Source organism: Scomber japonicus, chromosome 12, assembly GCF_027409825.1.
Source record: "Scomber japonicus isolate fScoJap1 chromosome 12, fScoJap1.pri, whole genome shotgun sequence".
Classification (NCBI taxonomy): domain Eukaryota; kingdom Metazoa; phylum Chordata; class Actinopteri; order Scombriformes; family Scombridae; genus Scomber; species Scomber japonicus.
In genome coordinates, this window is record NC_070589.1 from 7855956 (window position 1) to 7873665 (window position 17710).

Here is a 17710-nt window from a genome sequence, read left to right on the forward strand (position 1 = left end):
TTATTCCACTCCAGAAACTCAAGATGCATGAAGAGGCATCATCCCAGTTTAGTGCCTTACCATTCACTCGCATTAGCAGATAAGCTTTGTTTCACATCACCTGCAGCCAACTTTAACAATGTTTTTATGACTTCAATTTCTTTCTAATTATGTTCCACCCCCGGCCACGCTGTGACCATGCAAATACAATGTCATTTGAATGGTGATATTTGACGCAAGGGCTCCGGCGCTGTTTCCATTCCAGCCAGTGGCTTCTGTTGTTCTCAAGCTGTGACTTTCCCAAAGGCAACAGTTTGCAATTTGTAAATATTTGTATACCTTTTTTTTTTCTTTTCACATTTTCACAGCTCAGGCCCAGAACACTGCATGAATCAACTGCTACATATTGTATAATGGCGTGTATTAAATGAAAAAGCACTGTGTGAACCATGAGGACCTCTCATGCTTTTTTAATGGCTGCTGCTATACATATTTTAAACACGTTAGGCTTTTATCACAGAAAATCCTCTATTTTATAAAGCAACTGAGAAGACCGTCCATTTTCTCTAATTGAGATGCTGTACGTCACATTTGCTCTTTTAATATCTGGTGTCAGATATAGTTACTGGCAGCATAGAGAAAGTACTCATTAGAAATTTGAGAAGAGGAAAATAAATAGCTGTAAATTAGTCATTCCTAAATTATGACAGATGATGTTTTGCTTCTCTTATCCCATTGGTGTTCTGTGGTATAGAAGCTCACAGATCAGCCATGTTGGTAAGCTATATGCAGTTTACTGAAAGGATCATTTCCATTTTTCACCACCTGGGTCTTATTTTGATAGTTCGTGTTGGTCTATCTGTAAATCGTATGCATACCTGCGTGCAGAGCCATATTTTCGCTGAGGGGTGCAGCAGAGCATAAATTCTGTGCATGTCTTTGTATGTGAACATGCTTACACACTTACCTCCAAATCCATCTGCAATAACACGTGACAAGTTACTTCCACTTCCTGTCGACGACCTAATAGAATAGAGATGCAACCCCTCATTAGTGTAAGTGACAGGAAGTCTGTTAATAAGGTCTCTTAGATAATGCTGGTTTATGTACAACCTGCATCAACATCTAATTACTCTATTTTTACACTGGCAGTCTTCATTTTTGCCGATGTTGCCATGCCTGGGTGAGGCTACCCTTACTTTTACTGTCAGAAATAATGCTCAAAACTGTAGTGGCGATTTGTCCTAAACATAAAAAATAGGAAGAAAAATAAATAAATAAACTCAAAATGAAACGACCACTGAAGCACCTCAGGAATGAATCTTTCTTTTACCTTTTAAGTAAACAGACCAAGAATAGTGAAGTCTGCCACCTCTCATGCTCTTCCTGGTGCCTGCTGGTCCTATACTGTACCTGCCTACCTATAGAAATAGATTCACCTCTGTGCCCCAAGCTGCCCAGAACCCTCAAAACAAAAACATTAACCAAAATTATACTTATTATAATCAAACTAATTCAGACATATTCTGCAACAAAAAATACATAAATATAAATTATTACATTTAACATCAATAACAAATAGCTCCAACCACAACTATTAAAATATGACCCAAGTTGTAATGAATTGGCTTTATCGCATGAAGCTGATTTTATTCATAGTGATATATAAAGCTTGGATTAATTGAATTACATGAAAGTTATTTATAGTGAAAGACACACAGGGAATTATCAGCCAGCTCTTTTCCAATAACTATTTCTTAGTGTCTATTAGCTCTACAACTACAGCCTTACTTTTGGTTCAGTCCTGTTGCTCTCCTTAACCTTGCTTCCAGCAGCACTGACAGGCCGGCAGTTATCTTCAGTGCGGAAAGCTCAGATAAACTGACACTATCTGCTCAGCACTAGAAGGCAGACATAGTTAGCTGGTGAGCATAGTGGAGTATTTAGCAGCTGAAGCCTCAGAGGTTACAGACCAAAACAGAACTTGAACGATAATGAACAGTGGACTACAATTGTCAGGTGGCCTGAAACCCGACTCCAGCTGAATGCTAATAATGCTCCATGTCTGCTTGATTTGTTTTTAGGCCATAATATGTCAAGCATGTGATGTTTTTAGGTTGTTGTCAAGTTCATCCCCAAGGAGAAAAAAAGAAAGTGGAATGCAATTTCTTTAATACAGCAATTACTTCTAGCTGCCTAATGCTGCTGTAAATATACAAGATTGCTTTTACATTTAAAAATGTAAAATAATCACAGGACTGCAGACACCAGCAGGAGTAAAACAAACACACATTGTAATCATATTTGGTCCCCCCAGACACCATCCTGTGACTTAAGTTACTGATTTATTGAAGTCATTCTGTTGTGGAACCTTGTTGTGAACCTAAGTGGCATTGAGGCAAAGAATGATGGAGCGGACAAAATGAGTGAGTTCAACCAAGAGTCACTCCTGGCAACAGACAAATGAGGACATCAGCTCTCCGACTGAAGATGAGTCATGTATCAGCAGAACAATCAAATTTAATGAAATATGACGGGGCTTAATGTGAGGCTTTGTCTCTTCAATACATATGAGTCCTGCATAATTGTTATTTTCTATTGATTTGCCCTTAATGATCTGCCAGAAAATATTGCTTTATAATCTGCCTCGTATGACACACACACACACACACACACACACACACACACACACACACACACACACACACACACACACACACATACTTATTTATGCATCATTGATGTACTCTGCTGCCCCAGCCTTCATCTCTCTTTACTTCATTCTTATCTGTGTTCTCCACCTTTGCCTGTCATCACTGCTGCTTTAAATAAAGGCTGTCATTACATATGATTCCTATTTTTGGTGAATGTGGAGGAACTTTATTTTACTAACTCAGGAAAATGGTAAATGCATTGTACTTACATAGTGCTTCTCTAGTCTTTTTTGAGCACCCATGTCACATTCATACACTGATGGCAGGGGCTACCACACAGGGTGCCAACCTGCTCATCAGTGGGAAACATTAACACATTCATTCACCATTGGCATAGCCATTGGGAGCAACCTGGGGTCAAGTATCTTACCCAAGGACACATCGACATGTGGGCTGGAAGAGCCGGGGATCGAACATGCAAATGGTGGACGACCGCCCCACCCCCTGAGTCAGAGCCGACCAAAATAAAACCTGTAGGTCACTCTGTAACTGTAGATAGATCTGCATTTGTAGACAGAATTTGGGGAACTAGGTCTGAGCTGAGTCAAAGTCCATGAGGATGGTGGGTTTGGGCGAATTTGAGAAACTGTACCATTTAATACATTTTAATTTCACCTGCATTTCATCATCCGTTCATATTTATCTCTCTTATATCACTGTAGCTCTTTGGTGTTTTTATTTCCCTCCTTACCTTCTTGTCTCCCTCCTTTTGCCAACGTTGGATGACTGAGTTCCTCCGTCTCTAAATAGGACCTCCTATCATTTCTCTCTTCACACCAGGCAGAAGAACTTTGCCCGTGGCATCGAGCAGCAGCTCCCAGATGGTATGGTGGTGGCATCGGTGCCAACAGAGGTTCAGTGCCACGAGGAGCTGTCGGACCCCGTGCCCGACCCAGAATACCTCACAGGTACGAAACCATATTTCATAGTTACGCTGTGGGTTCACAGCTGCACCGGAGTACTTCATCACTTGGTTGTCGGAAATTTTCATTCCTCAAAAAAAAAAAAATCAACTTCTCAGAGCTTGAAAAACTAAAATGAAATGCTGTTTGAATACCCCGAGGTTTCTGCATATAAATTCTGACATTCTAGTCATTTGTTATGTCTGGGCACTCTGCCACCCTGAGACCAGACCTGGGACCCGGTTTGGGCTAGGACCAAATTACAATCTTGTCACCAGGCAAAAACATCACTGGACAATTCTGCATAACCACAGATTAACTTCAGTGGCAGCATTTCCCTGCATGCATATATAGAAATTCAGATGTTTTGGGGCAACGTCATTGTTATGGTTCATTAAAAAGCTGATACCAGGTCAGGGTTAGGGTTAGAATGTGATATCTGGTCTCCTGCATGAAAGTTAGATGCACCACCTATCCACTACTTCAATTACACTTCTTCAAATTCCTCTGGGCTTCATGTGTGGGGTACACTACCTCCCATATCAGCATTGAGAGTTAGTGTTGGACATAAATCCTGAAGTTGGGAGTCATCCAATATGGATGTTATTCCTGGAGATACTGGGTCTAAATGGTCTTGAGTAGATTTCTATTGCCCCGAGTCTCATGGCTGTGTGTCAATATGTCTTATACCCGAGTGGATCCAAGTGCACTCAATGGAAGCTCTGATTACATGGTGAATTATAATCATCAAAGCAACAGAGCAATTTTTTTTAGGCGAGATTGGTCATTAATTGGTGGAACATCATTCTGCTGCCAGTGTTGGTGTCTATTTTGGGTCTGTTTAGCCTGACCGTATTTTTTTTTAACTAACTAATTATCCTTGGGTTCATTTCGGATCAAGTCTCTTTTTTTCCCCGAAAAAATGTAATTTTGCACCTCACGCTCAGGTAGGTTATCCAGAATTGCAGAAGTCAAGATTCTTTGTAACTTAGCAACATTAGGGAGGTCAGACTCCTCAGCTCGCTGTCCAAGTCAATAATGAACGTGAAGGGGAAAAATAGGTAGCGCATTAGCAAAATAATGATGTACCACCACTGTCAGGATTCATTAGCTGGTGGCATCAGAAGGCAGCTCGCTGTTCTCTTCATTACCAGCTCAGCACATGCCAGCGATGTTTGAACAGCACACAGCCGTCCAGCGTGAAACAGCTGCCATTAACACAGAAACGGGGGAGAGAAAAAAAAGAAGAAGAAAATCCTTGGCTTGCTCTAAATCAAGCTATTTCAGAAGGCCACAGATTTTCATCCATCCATCTGGATGCCTCATTATCTTCTGACCTCACTCTTTTTTTTAATCTTTCCTTTTTTGCTAAGTTTTATTCTCTAGATGTTTGAAAATACCCGGAGCCATCATATGGCATGAGTGTTTGATAGAGTAACTGAAGAGGAAAACAATCCATTTGACAGGAAAGCTGTCTATAAAGAACCGCTCCAATTTGACAGAAGCTTAGGATAATATTTCCACTCTTACCTTTTAGTCTGGCTTTTAAGTTGTAGAATATGTCGAAACAGCAGACATCTGTAATGGAAGGGATATCCTCATCCTCCTCTTTGCCTTCATTACTCATAACCTTTCTCTTTGTGTTTGAAGTGCAGTTGAGGGTACCGCAATGGAGAGTATAAAATTAATAATTTTATTTCAGCATATTTTCCTGGAAATGTTTCAGGCAGCCTGCTGGCTAAGCTTACTTCACACACCTGTGTAACTGCCTCTGAATTGCCTTACAGTGGAGATAGCAGCAGATTGCAGGATGGGTTTATCGCTTGTTGATATAACCGCGGAGATACAAGGTCAGTCACGGCGGCAATTCAAAACCGCATTGCGCGAGGTTACGTCCGAGGTGATGGACAATCACTGCCTACAACTGCCATTTTATTGGAAACTTAGGAGGATATTAAAACTCTAATCTAAATGGATCTTCTGCTGTCGCGTTCCTGAGCCCTCGTCCCCTCTTCGTCCCCCCCTTCTGACTGCTCAAACCTTTTTATCCCTGCATTGCCCCTGGGCTCACAGTGCACACGGCCCAGAACAGAGTGTAACACAGCAACACTCCGCCTTTTGTGCCTCTGTGTTGGGTCTTTGATGCAGCAGCTGTGGGCTCTATTGAAGAATAATATCATGAATGGAGATATCATTTCAAAGCATCCAGCAGGGTTCCATAGAAGCACACAGTGTACTCTGGGACAGAGTGCTGCAGTTTTCCAACCCAAATGAGTCCATGCCTGATGCTGGAAGGTGCATGGAAAGTATAATAAGGTGATCCGAGGAAAGATGTTAAAATCCAGGGTCACCTCTGGGTTATCCTCTTTTCCTCTAGCTTCTATAATTCAGTGCAATCTCTGAATGATCAGTCAAAAGTGAAACCTTTTTTTCTCACAGTATTTTGTTAGTATTCAAAAAAACTACATCTCATAAGTATAAATATATATAATATGGCAATAGCTTCATCACAGTGTTGTGCCAGTGTTGGATGGTGTGAGGTAAGAAGCCTTGAGCTCTTTTATATTTAAGTTGTTTCTCAATAAACTGACACACTGTTCCACCGCCTTGTCAGAAATGATGCAAGTATCCTATAAATGCCTCCTGAAAGCTGACAAGCATTCACTCAGTGTCCATAAATGCACCCAGCTGTGCTTCAGGCATAACAAACGGGTTAGTTGAGTTCATATTCTGCCCATCTACTTATTTTTTTACAGAGGGTAAATATAATAGCTGTTTTTAACATCAACCCTGGAATAGATAGTACTGTACCTGTTCTGTTCTCTTCTGTTCTGTTCTGTTCCGTTCTGTCCTGGTATATACCATTCAGTATTATTCGAGGTCATATGATATGTTATATTTTTCTGTTTTGGTCATGTGATTTCTTTTTTTAGACTGCAACAGTTGGTCCTGTTTGTTCCTTAATCCTACTTTAGTTACCTTAAAAACTTGTTGAAATCAAAAGATATCTTTTAAAATAGACATAGACTAATCATTTGTCAGTTTATTATGGCTCACTTGTGTACATGTGTGGCCTTTTTCACAGTAGACATTCTGACTCTTCAAAGCAGGAAAACCAGAGGTTCAGCCATGTGCCTCAAAGCGCTTGGGGAGTTTCATACTATCAGTCATCAAACTGTACAACACCACAGCTACCAGTACCTCCCACTCCCACTAATAAGACTGAGGCTGTCCTTACTGTTTAATCCCAGGAACACTGCACACTTGTATATAGTATAAGGAATGTATGTATATTGTAAATTCATGAGATTATTTTGGAGATTGTATTTAGTATTTTAGACATAGTTTTTTGTATATTTTAAATACATTTTTATCATCATTACCAACGTCTCTATGCCATTAATTTTTCCATTAAGCAGTGAATGAACCTGCACAATACCACAGCTCTGAAAATGGCTCCTTTAAATGGAATGCAACCATCATTAATGTCACCTGTGCATTTCTGCCTTGACATGTCAAAATGTCTGCTGTGAAAAGGGTCTATTATAATTATTAGGGGGTATGATATTAAATTCACATTCACTTAATCTTAGTTTCATAGAAATCCTCCCAAATGAGTCATTTCCCTCCTAAAATGTCTCACAAATCACCTGCACTGGCAGAGTGATGAAAACGGGATCACAAGTCGGTCCTCTCCAGCGTCGACTGATAAAACATTCCCAACAGTGTGTGAAGAAAGTACATCGCCTCAGTAAATTCACCTGACATGTACTTTGTTTTACTGTATTTTACAGTCATGCTAGTGCATTCAATTGTTGAAGTGTTTTTCATTTTGAAGTTTCTGCTTTACATGTTTAGAAAGTTTGACTGCATGACATTTAATCACAGGGATAATTGAGATTTCAATTAAACGTTTAAAATTAAACCAAATTATAGGGCTTTTTAAAATATAAGACATTTCAGGTGTGGGCAAACATGAAGAGGTGGAAAATGAAGGCATGTAGGTACACTGTTTGAGATACACTGTTTTAGATTAATCTATTTTGTTCATGAAAAGATACAATTATGTACAATTTCTGTTAACTTGACAAACAACAAATTGGAGTTGCAACAATCAGAGCTCGCTATTTTGAGTACAAAAAATGAAAATCACCTAAAGTTGTTGAAAGGTCGTGATGACTATTGGATAAATATGGAGTTGTACGCTCCCGGTCTCATTGCAGAGTATGATGACAGCAGTACTTGGCACCTTAAATGGAAAAGAACAAGTTTTTCTCCCAAAAACAGTTAAGGCCAGAAAGTTTTTGAAAGCTAAAATCTCACCAGCTGGCAGAGTAATCATTGAGTCATTGGTACTGATCAGCAATCTTGTCACCCCACTATGTAGATATATTATGGCCATAATGTTCTACAGGGCAGTATTGGCCTTTTTAAACAGATGGCCCGTCATACGCTCATTGAATTCATTCTTATAAACATTTGCTACCTCTCAACTGTATGACAGCGAGCTCTGCGACGGCTGCAGGAAAATCTTGTTTCAGCTTAGAAATCTTGGCTGAGAAAGTGGTGACAACATCCATGAGAAGTCACCTGGGGCGTCTTCTCACCTTACTGCACCTGTTCTCTTGGCCTCCACATTTCCACCGAGTGCACAAACAGAACCATCCAACGCAGCGCTCTCCAGCCCCAGCTAGCTGATTCGCCGCCGCTTTCCACTCGTCTCTTGGCATGCCATCAGCATTATCGCTGTGCCTGCAGTTAATTGCAAGGCTCAGGTAATTGTCCATGGGGTAGACACACGTGCGGAGGCGGCAAGCAAAGAGGAACTTCTGTTGAGCCACAATGAGCGCATGTCACCCCTCTGTCCCTTGCTGATTCGTCCAGGTTTGGTTGCTGTGGTCAGTGTATTTGTCACAATACCAGCACTCCTTGTTCCAGCCCTCTCTGGCCCTCGCAGGGGTGAAATCATTCATCTTCCTATTCATCTCCGGGCTTGGAAGCCATTCATCATGAGGCCAGAGACCTCCATCAATTATTCCGATGGGAGAACGCGTGAGGAAAGGGAGGCTTTTGAAAGGCAAATACATCTTGATTTAATTGGAAAGCAAGTATGCTCAAGGCTGCTAAGCAGATTTCCCCGAAGATGGAGCTCGAGAGATAACTGATCAGAACAGAGGAGATAGACAAAGAAAAATGAAGGAGGAAAAGGGACAATAGAGAGTAAGAAAGATGGAATGAAAGACAATGAAATTCAGTGGATAAAAGGTGGGAAACAAAGAGCAAAAACCTTTAGGGGACCCAACAAATGAAGGCGGGACAGCCATTTTTCTCTGCAGTCTTCATTCATAAGATGAGCTGAGTGGGGGACGGGGAAATCCATTGGTGGAGGGGAAAAGGGCAATGTGGGAGGAAGGAGCATGACCTGTTCTCCGCTTCCACTAGCGAGCGTATAATGACACTTCCTGTGCTATCAGTGTCTTTGAATTTATGTCCACATGGCTGTATGTCCAGACAGATGTAACACACCATAGAATGCCAAAGATGAAATAGTCACCCCTGCCAGTCACTGCCGCTCTGCAGCCGACCCCCATGTCATTTGTCATCAAAGCCAAAGATTTATGCTTATAGGTTTGGAGAAATGGCTGACACAAGAGTTTAAGTCCTTGTAAAAGTTTCTGAAGAGAGGAGACAGGAAGGACTTTTTTTAATACTTTTTGGTAAAAGTGATATAGAATCCAAGGTCAGATTACCAACCATGAAAAGGGGACAACTATGCCACGGCCCAAGACCCTCAGGGTCCCAGGCTCTCAGTTTAACAATTACTTTGTGGTAATTAGATTTATAGCAAATTGGTTAAATTATAGCAAACTACACTATTACAACACAAAAGTGCCTAAAGGTGGCTGTGGCATTTTTACCTAATCTTGAGTCTTGACCTATGTCAACATGTAGTTTTAATACCTGTAATAATTCACTTGGTATTATGCGTACATGCATGCGTACTGTCCTTTAAGAGAAATCTGTTCAATCAAATTATTAGGGGCACACTGCAAACATTGGGCAGGGTGTCATACCACTGCTGACTGGCATCTGGGACACTGGGAGCAATGGGTTAGTTAGGGGAATGTGTGTATAGGGGCACTCAGAGGGGGACCACAGCTAATTTGTACCCCTGTACTTCTGCACCTACCATTATTCATAGTCCAGTATGCTTAGTATTAGCTTTCATAGTGGACTATTCTGCATACCACAATTAAACTTCAATGCCAACATTCAGTGCCAATGCAGGAAATTGTTTTACCTACACCCTAACTAAACTTTATTGGCCATTTCCACAACCATTCTCTTAACTATACCGTTGTTGCCATGAATAAATGTGTTGAATTGTCCAATTGCTCAGTTGAATAGTCCTCTAGTGGCTATATGCTTGCCATATAATAACAAAATTGAATCTTAGCTTGTAGATTTTTTCTAAACCTCTGCATATTGTGTCAGTCCCTTTTTCTTTCAGTCTTTCTTTTTAGTTCTGAGACCATGTCAATCTATCATCCACTATTTTTGAAAGTGTGCATCTTGTTCAGAACCATCATCCTGTTTTAAAGCAGTATTAGAATACTGACATTAACTTTTTTAAGCATCATGCATTTTATTCCAAAATCCTGTAGACCCCTGTGCAAAGGTTCATGTTGATAACAGCACCTCATATGTGATTCAATCACTGAGAAAAAATCAGTTCCTTGAAGTAGGAGGAAAGATGGCTCTTCTTTATTGACAAGATTTATCTTCTTGCACTGCTACCGATTATATCTCAGGAGCATCTTGCCCCTTTTCCCTTTAGTTTTTGGTATTTGTGAGAGAGAGAGCAAAGGCGAGACTTGTAAAGCTTTCACGATTTTCTATCATGCTTTTCCGTGAATTGTAAAATCGTGCCAAGAAAGTTGGTACATCTAATCTCTGATCATCTTTCACATTGTGCTTCAGGGTTTGAATATAGAAGTATGGACCCAAAATCACACTTGGGCTGAAATGTATGAAATCGCTGTTGGATGAACTTCAAACTTTTTTCTATTAGAATTTGACTTGACATTTATGCTGAAAGGTTAAGACACAAAGTTAAATGCCAATTGTTCCAAACTCAGCTCCTATCCATTAATAATACATGGTTATGGGTCCAGATTGCAGTTTAGGGTAATGAATATCATTGCAATCAGTGTGTTTTAATATGTAGAGCCTTGATTAGAATTGAATTGATCACACAGTCCTCTGGAAGACAGCCTCTTTTATTTATTGTTCTTTTCTTAGCTCCGAACCAGCCAAGTTTTCTTCATCAAGGTTATCCTTTGTGTTACTGTATTCCCCTCATCTTGTCATGTTCAACCTGGCCTCCCCTCGGGTTTCGCCCACAGCCTCTCCGCACGCTCCCCACGCTGCGAGCCTTTAGATAAGTCAGCACAGAGATGGCAGAATAATCTATATTTTATAAGGCCTTGATATAATTGGTGGCAGTGAGGGAAGGTCATGCCTTAAGGGACCATTGTGTTTCCCCCCGTCCGATGATATCTCTGGACGAAATCCTCAAACGACGGCCCTCTGTTTCTGTTTTTCGGTGGCATGGATTGGACACGACGAGGCAGCGAGTACGGTGTCACTGTTTTTAAGGGGAGTGGAGATGCACAGTGTGCTGGAGCGCAGCAATTATTCAGCATGTATTTACTTTGAAAAACATGCGGGGGACATAATTTATTCATCACTGAGACACATTCTAGAGTGAATTCTTGAGCGTGACAACAGTCATGGCTCGTAGGGAGGATTTCTATGCCAGTAGTGTTAAAAATAACCTTTCTTTTGTGAGATAAAATGTATTAAATGTGAAAAGTTTTTAGTCATTAACAATAATGCAAATGTCTATTTTTTAAACACAAAGCTTCAAAATGATACTGATGCTATTTAAAGATTGACACTAATTCATTTAATTTGTCTGGTGAAATAATTAGTATATTAAATATGTTTTTGTTGTGTTTTTGGATATTGTATATTTCTCTTTTAATTTTTTCTTTGATCCGTGGTTTTGCATCTTTCCCATTTTCCCTTGATTCCTTGGCAACTTTAATGAGATTTACTGACATGGAACTTAAAAAAAAAATGCAGTTGGATATCATGAAATTGTATAATACAAAATAGAAATAGAAAGAAAAAGATAATGTTGTTATACTACTGTGGGGTTTCTTTGTTTATTTACATCAATAGGCTCAAATCATCCATTTATATGCAGCAATATTCAATTTGAAGCCCAAACTCATCAACTTTGTATTGTTACATATTAATTCAACTGGAACCATGACGTATCCTGATGCTACATGAATTAATGTAAATGTTGGACTGTGAATGGAAAAAATAAAATGAACCCAGCCTGAAAACAGTTCCATTGCCAATTAAGTTCAAGTTCCAGTCAAATTAATTGTCCCACTTGGGGAACTGTTGATGCAGTAAGCATAGAAACACCCATTGCACTACATTCAGTCAGACAGTAAGCCATACCATATGACAGACCCATAACATTATACTGAAGAATCAATATACTGCTTAAATGTGTCCAAAATTCTTCTGTGAAGCATTCATAGATCGGCTGATTGGTAGACTCATCAACATTCATAAGTTAGTAGTTTCTCTGGCACAGTCTAATCAGCTGATTTACAAGCTAGGGCCTGATAGTAAAACTAAGCATTGTCATTGAACAGGAAATATTAAAAAAAATAGTGTCCTCATGGGGGACAATGGGTTTATTTCACTGTATAACACGTAAAATAAGCCCACACATACACACATAAGTAATTCACCAGTGTATAAAACTATTTCCTTACATTTACACATTCCTTTTGCATCAACGATAATAAAGTTCCAACATCCTCAAACGATCACTTCCGGATTAACAATGTCGTAGCTTGTTGCTGTTGCTAAAATTAGTCAAATGTTGTACAGCATATCAAACTACAAACTGCATTAAGCATAAATACACAAGTTACAAGTTTCAACCATAACATTTGAGGAGGTTTTGTACCTGGTCCACTTCTGTTTGGGGATTGGTTGTTGATTGACTTCACCAAGATGCCAGCTGTCTGGTTTTTATTAGTGATGTATTGTGCTTTTGCTACCACTAGGTGGCATAAAAAAAGCAAGTACAGATGAGGACAGAAGGTCTGCGTTAAATAGAATGAGGTCCAGCAAACCCGAAATGTAATGTCACCATATGAGTAGTAAAAACATGATCCATGAATAATGTGATGATCAAAGTTCTTCATCACAGTTTGGATTATTTTATGTAACTGAAAGCATCATGCATTCAGGGAATGACACATGTATAGTTCCTCTACAACTCAAAATGAACTTAGAAGCTAATAGTTGTTTTTGTTTATTTTAATATAATATTTGTGACAATTTTGTTACAAGATTGTAGATTACGATGTATGATGTTGTTGATGGCATTACTGTAGTCCTGAAAAAGCGATTAGACCAGCTTTAACTGCTGACCATGCCCCTGAGGGTACGTCTCCAAATAACGGTAATAGAATGTTATTCTGATTAAAATCATTTGGCTAGTTGCCCCCTTTGCATTTTTTTAATGGTGACTGCAGCAAGAGCAGGATTTAATTGCTGAATATGTTTTAGGTCTGCCTTTGGTCACTCTATGGAGAAATGGCAAACTGCTAGAAGGGTTATTGGAGTTTGGGCTAATCAAAGCAATATTTCAGGCATTTCTAGATATTTCACTGATTTTTACACTCATACAAATGTAGCCAGAGTTTAACTGCTTGTTGCATAAGTAGTTGTCGCAGCAAGAAGTAAGATTTGAATTATTCCAGTAGATAATATGAATGATTAATATGCTTCCGGGTGCAATTCTTTTTGGAAGGGTTTTGAGTTAAGAGAATATGTATCTGTTAAAATAAGAAGAAATCATCTTTAGTGGCACCTGCAGTACTTATTCAGCACAGATGGAGGATAAAAGATGAAATACCTTTATGATCCTCAGCAGAACAAGTCTCTTTATCAACAGCTTTTGGTCTTAGTGTTTCATCTTCAGAGGTTGGTGAAGGGCATCTACAGCCCATCATTTCACCAGCTTTGTCATCCAGTCCCCTTCCGTCTCTCCCCTCCCTGCCCCTGGGAGAAAAAGTCAACAGCAAACGCTGACATAGGAGCTTCCATACCTTTGTCTTGTTCTTGGATGTGATCAATCTGCCCTCACGCACACGTGGCCGAACACGCGCACCCACATTTCATTTCACACACATGTTAAATCACTACCAAACATTGTGATCACACCTCGACTGTGCTGTGCTTTGACCCGTTGATGTTACTGCACTTTAGCTGTACCCCCCACCCCCCTACCAGGAGGGTTGCAACCACGCAACACTTCCTGTCACATCACTTTCTGTGCTGGAGTTTTCTGCTTTGTCAGTCTCCACGGATCTCTTTTCTTAAGTGCTTCTCCGTCTCTGTGTCTTCTTCTACAGCTTATGTCTCTTTCTCTGTCAGTATTTTGTGTTGACAACGCTGTTCAACATCCATCTTCATCGTAAAAAGTGAAACTTTCATCAAATGCACTTTGCAGAATGTTGAAGGAAATATTTGAAGTATTATGCTTTCCAATTGTGGATAAACTTCCTTGTCTTGTGTCTATTTTTACAATGGTTTTTATATTTTAAAGTTGCATAATTCCATAATTCATTGAATATTCTTTATTTTTAACAAAAAACAGATATATCTTACGAAGCTGCTGAAGAAGTGTTGCATTCTTTTCTTTTAATTCATGCCTTTGCAAAGACTTTATCATGGTATTTTTCTGCTTTGTGCATGGTCAATTAATCAATCACTTTAATAATCATAAGTCATTTAAGACCTATTTCAACCAGAACATTCCCACAACCATGAAGACACATGACCTAAAGTAGGACTGACAAGTCCATTTTGTTATAACCATGTCTCTGCCACAAATTACCTTTTTTATATGCGACTTATTTTAGTCGGGGAAAAAAACAGTCTTTCCTTTCATCCTAAACCTTAACCTAAACCAAAAAGACAGTGTCTAATATTGAATAATAAAACTGTACTGTTTGTAACCCACAGGATAGTGACTTACAAGAAAAAAACAAAAACCTAACTATAACAGTGTTACAATATTGTTATTTCACTCAAAATAACATTTGAGTTGTTTAAATAATGAGATATTCAATATCCAGTGAACACATCACAAAAGATTGACAAGCTATCTTGGGCCAATCAGAGATGATCTGACTGCATCTATTCCCACCCCCCTGCTCCCGTCTTTTGGGAGTGTGTTTTTTTCACCTTTTACTTACGGAGTGTGGGAAGAGACAGAAACAGTAGTGTCGGAGAACTGCTAACAGAGTTGGTGAAAAGACTAAAAAGGTTGATGAAATTTCAGGAAATACCAGTTAACCTTTATAATATATGCGGTATGGTGTGTCTTTCACAAAGTGCTTGTGGAGTATCTAGATTCTAGAAAAAGCGAATTAGCACAGTTGCTAGCTCCAGCGCTAGTAGCCTCAGCTAATAGCCATTAGCTCCGACAGTGGTGGGCCCTTTGATGTCTGTGACCTTCCCGCACACACTTCGTCTATATCACGCCAACGACTGTCAACCTGTGAGTTAACTGAGCGCCGCCATTTCATTGGTGAGAGTTATTTTTTCTTCTAAATGAGAGAGTTTATTTAACTTGAACCTCATTGAGTCATTTTTATGCACTTACTGTTTACTGTTAGCTGTGAGAAGATATTTTGTAGAAAAAAGAGTTTTTCGTTATAAAGTGGATGAAAGTAATTTTATTTTTTATTTATTTTTTGCACGTGTCAATGTATATTTTGGTTACTGTACTTTTACACAGCCTACATGTTGGAAGTGAATGTATAAAGTTAAAGGAAATAGAAAGTAAGGTGTAAAGCCTACACAGTGTTATTTTGTATTTAAAGGTCTGTATTAATGCATTTTGTGTGATTTGAAAAACGGATAAAATTATTACTGATAGGCAAACAATAGTTAAAGTAAAACTAATGATACTTCTCTGACACTGTCTATTGACTGGTCAGGTTTTTTAAATTGAATCTGATCAGAAAGAAACTGAATGGAATGTATTTACTGTGCATTCAGGTTAAAGGGTGAACTCAAGATAGACACTTTGCAATGAGGCATGGTGAAATTGAAATTAGAGCAATTGCTGATGTGATAAAACCTTATGTCTGTGAGTCTCATTTAAACATTTCACCCTGCTCCAGCAGCCGAACCTGCTGGTCCTTTACATGCTGTAACATTCATTCACCACATATCAGTCTCTTATAGGAGTGTTATATGTTTATGTTGACTTTTTTCAGTATTTTACTCCCTGATCTCACCTGAGTGTTTTTGACCAGACAGGACTATAAAGAACATTTATGCTTTGGCTAATGTTTGTAGTCATTAAGCATTTAGCAGATGCAGAGCAGTGTGTTTACTGCTGCTAAAGAATAGTGTATAAATGCAACTTTGCTGGGACAAAGTAGATTTTTCTCCCATTCCTGTTTGTATTTCTGCCACATCTGAAGAGCCATGAGGGGGGAATTATTTTCAATATTTGAATTGATGTAATGAATGGATTTAAATGGGACAAACAGTAGTGGAAAAGGGAGACCAGGAGCTTGAGAATACCTATTCTCCTTAATTTTGGTTATATATTTTTTGTTTTCTCATTCTCTTTTGGTTTCTCTTGCTAGTCCTTTGTTCATTTGGACATATATTCTTTATATTGTTCTTTTTAGTCTAGTCAGGAATCTGACTGCATAACTTTCTTATAATATCAACAAACATGACAAGAAATATCCGTCCATTTCTAGTGGAAGACAGTACTGCTTGCTGTGTGAACAAAGCTACCACCAGAACAGCCTTCTTTTGGGGCAAGAAATTCTGGCTGAGGAACTGAGGAAATGTAGTTTCTTCTTCTTTAAAAGTAGGTAGAGAAAGGTTCCTGAGATGCCTCATGTGGCCCATAAAAGGTTCCTGTGATGGAAACAGGCATGTGGTGTCTCCTGACTTGAATGTTAAGCATATTTAATTTTGAAGTTTTGGTTTTTGGGTTAGGGTTAGGGCATGTCAGTAATGTCAGATAATCATTTCAAAGGTTTCAAACAACAAAGGATGCCCTTATAAAACCTAATTGCATTTTCTAGCAGGTTGAATTTAGGCTCTTTTCATTGGCAGGAGGTGTATTAAAGCTATAGGTTGATGTGTAAATACACACAGTGTTCCAACATCCTTTTCTGTTTTCAGGCAACTCAAATATAACATTTGACACTCAATTAAAATTCAATTTTGAATGCAGACACTCAACAGTAATCATGTTTAGGAAGAGTTTTTAATTTATTCCACAACGCTGATTAATTGCATTGAATTGCTCCAGCCATTTCCTGTGTTAAACGTCAGTTAATTAGCTGACAGCATTGGATGGGATAATTAATACAGCTGGGGGTCACAGCGTGTTACCAGAGGGGGGGAGGGGGGGGCCTCAGGCGGGAGCTCTGGAGGTTCCTGGTAACAGAGACCTGCCTGCCTTGTTGCCACCTGCAGTCAACATGAGCAGGTGGCTTGTTTTAGACCCTAATGAGACTCGAGGTTTGAGTCAGAATGTTCTTCTTAAAGGCCCATTCTTTAATATTTGAAAAATAATTGGGCAGCAGTGTCACAGCAGGACAATGGCTGGTGGATAAATGACATCAGTGGTCCACTGCGGAGCAAACCTCTCTATCAAAGGTTAGGGGATATGAGTTGTTTGTTTTTTAGAGGTAGGTGAAGGGCATCTAGAGCCCATCACTTACTCCAGGTTTGACTTTATCCACACATCACTGCATCCACCTCCACACACACGCCTCAGAACTTTCTTTCTTAGCCTGAACACTAAAGACAGAGACCTTTTGTTTTCAAGCAGATGTTCCCTTTAGTCAGATCAGATTTTATTGTGTTTGGCTGCTGATTCATTTTATTATTATTATTTCATTGAATAGCATGTCATCTTTTTTGTTGTTTTCATGGACTTCAGAGTGAGAAAGTTACAAAAAGAAACTTCAG

At 39.3% G+C, this 17710-nt stretch overlaps 1 protein-coding gene across 1 annotated transcript in view; it reads left to right on the top strand.

The window, feature by feature from the left end:
* astn1 (astrotactin 1) overlaps positions 1-17710 on the top strand; it is a 389683-nt gene that overhangs the window by 192830 nt on the left and 179143 nt on the right. Inside the window, exon 15 of the mRNA XM_053329701.1 lies at positions 3474-3601. Within this exon, the coding sequence (XP_053185676.1) occupies positions 3474-3601 (128 nt within the window). The remainder of the gene's footprint in view (positions 1-3473; positions 3602-17710) is intronic.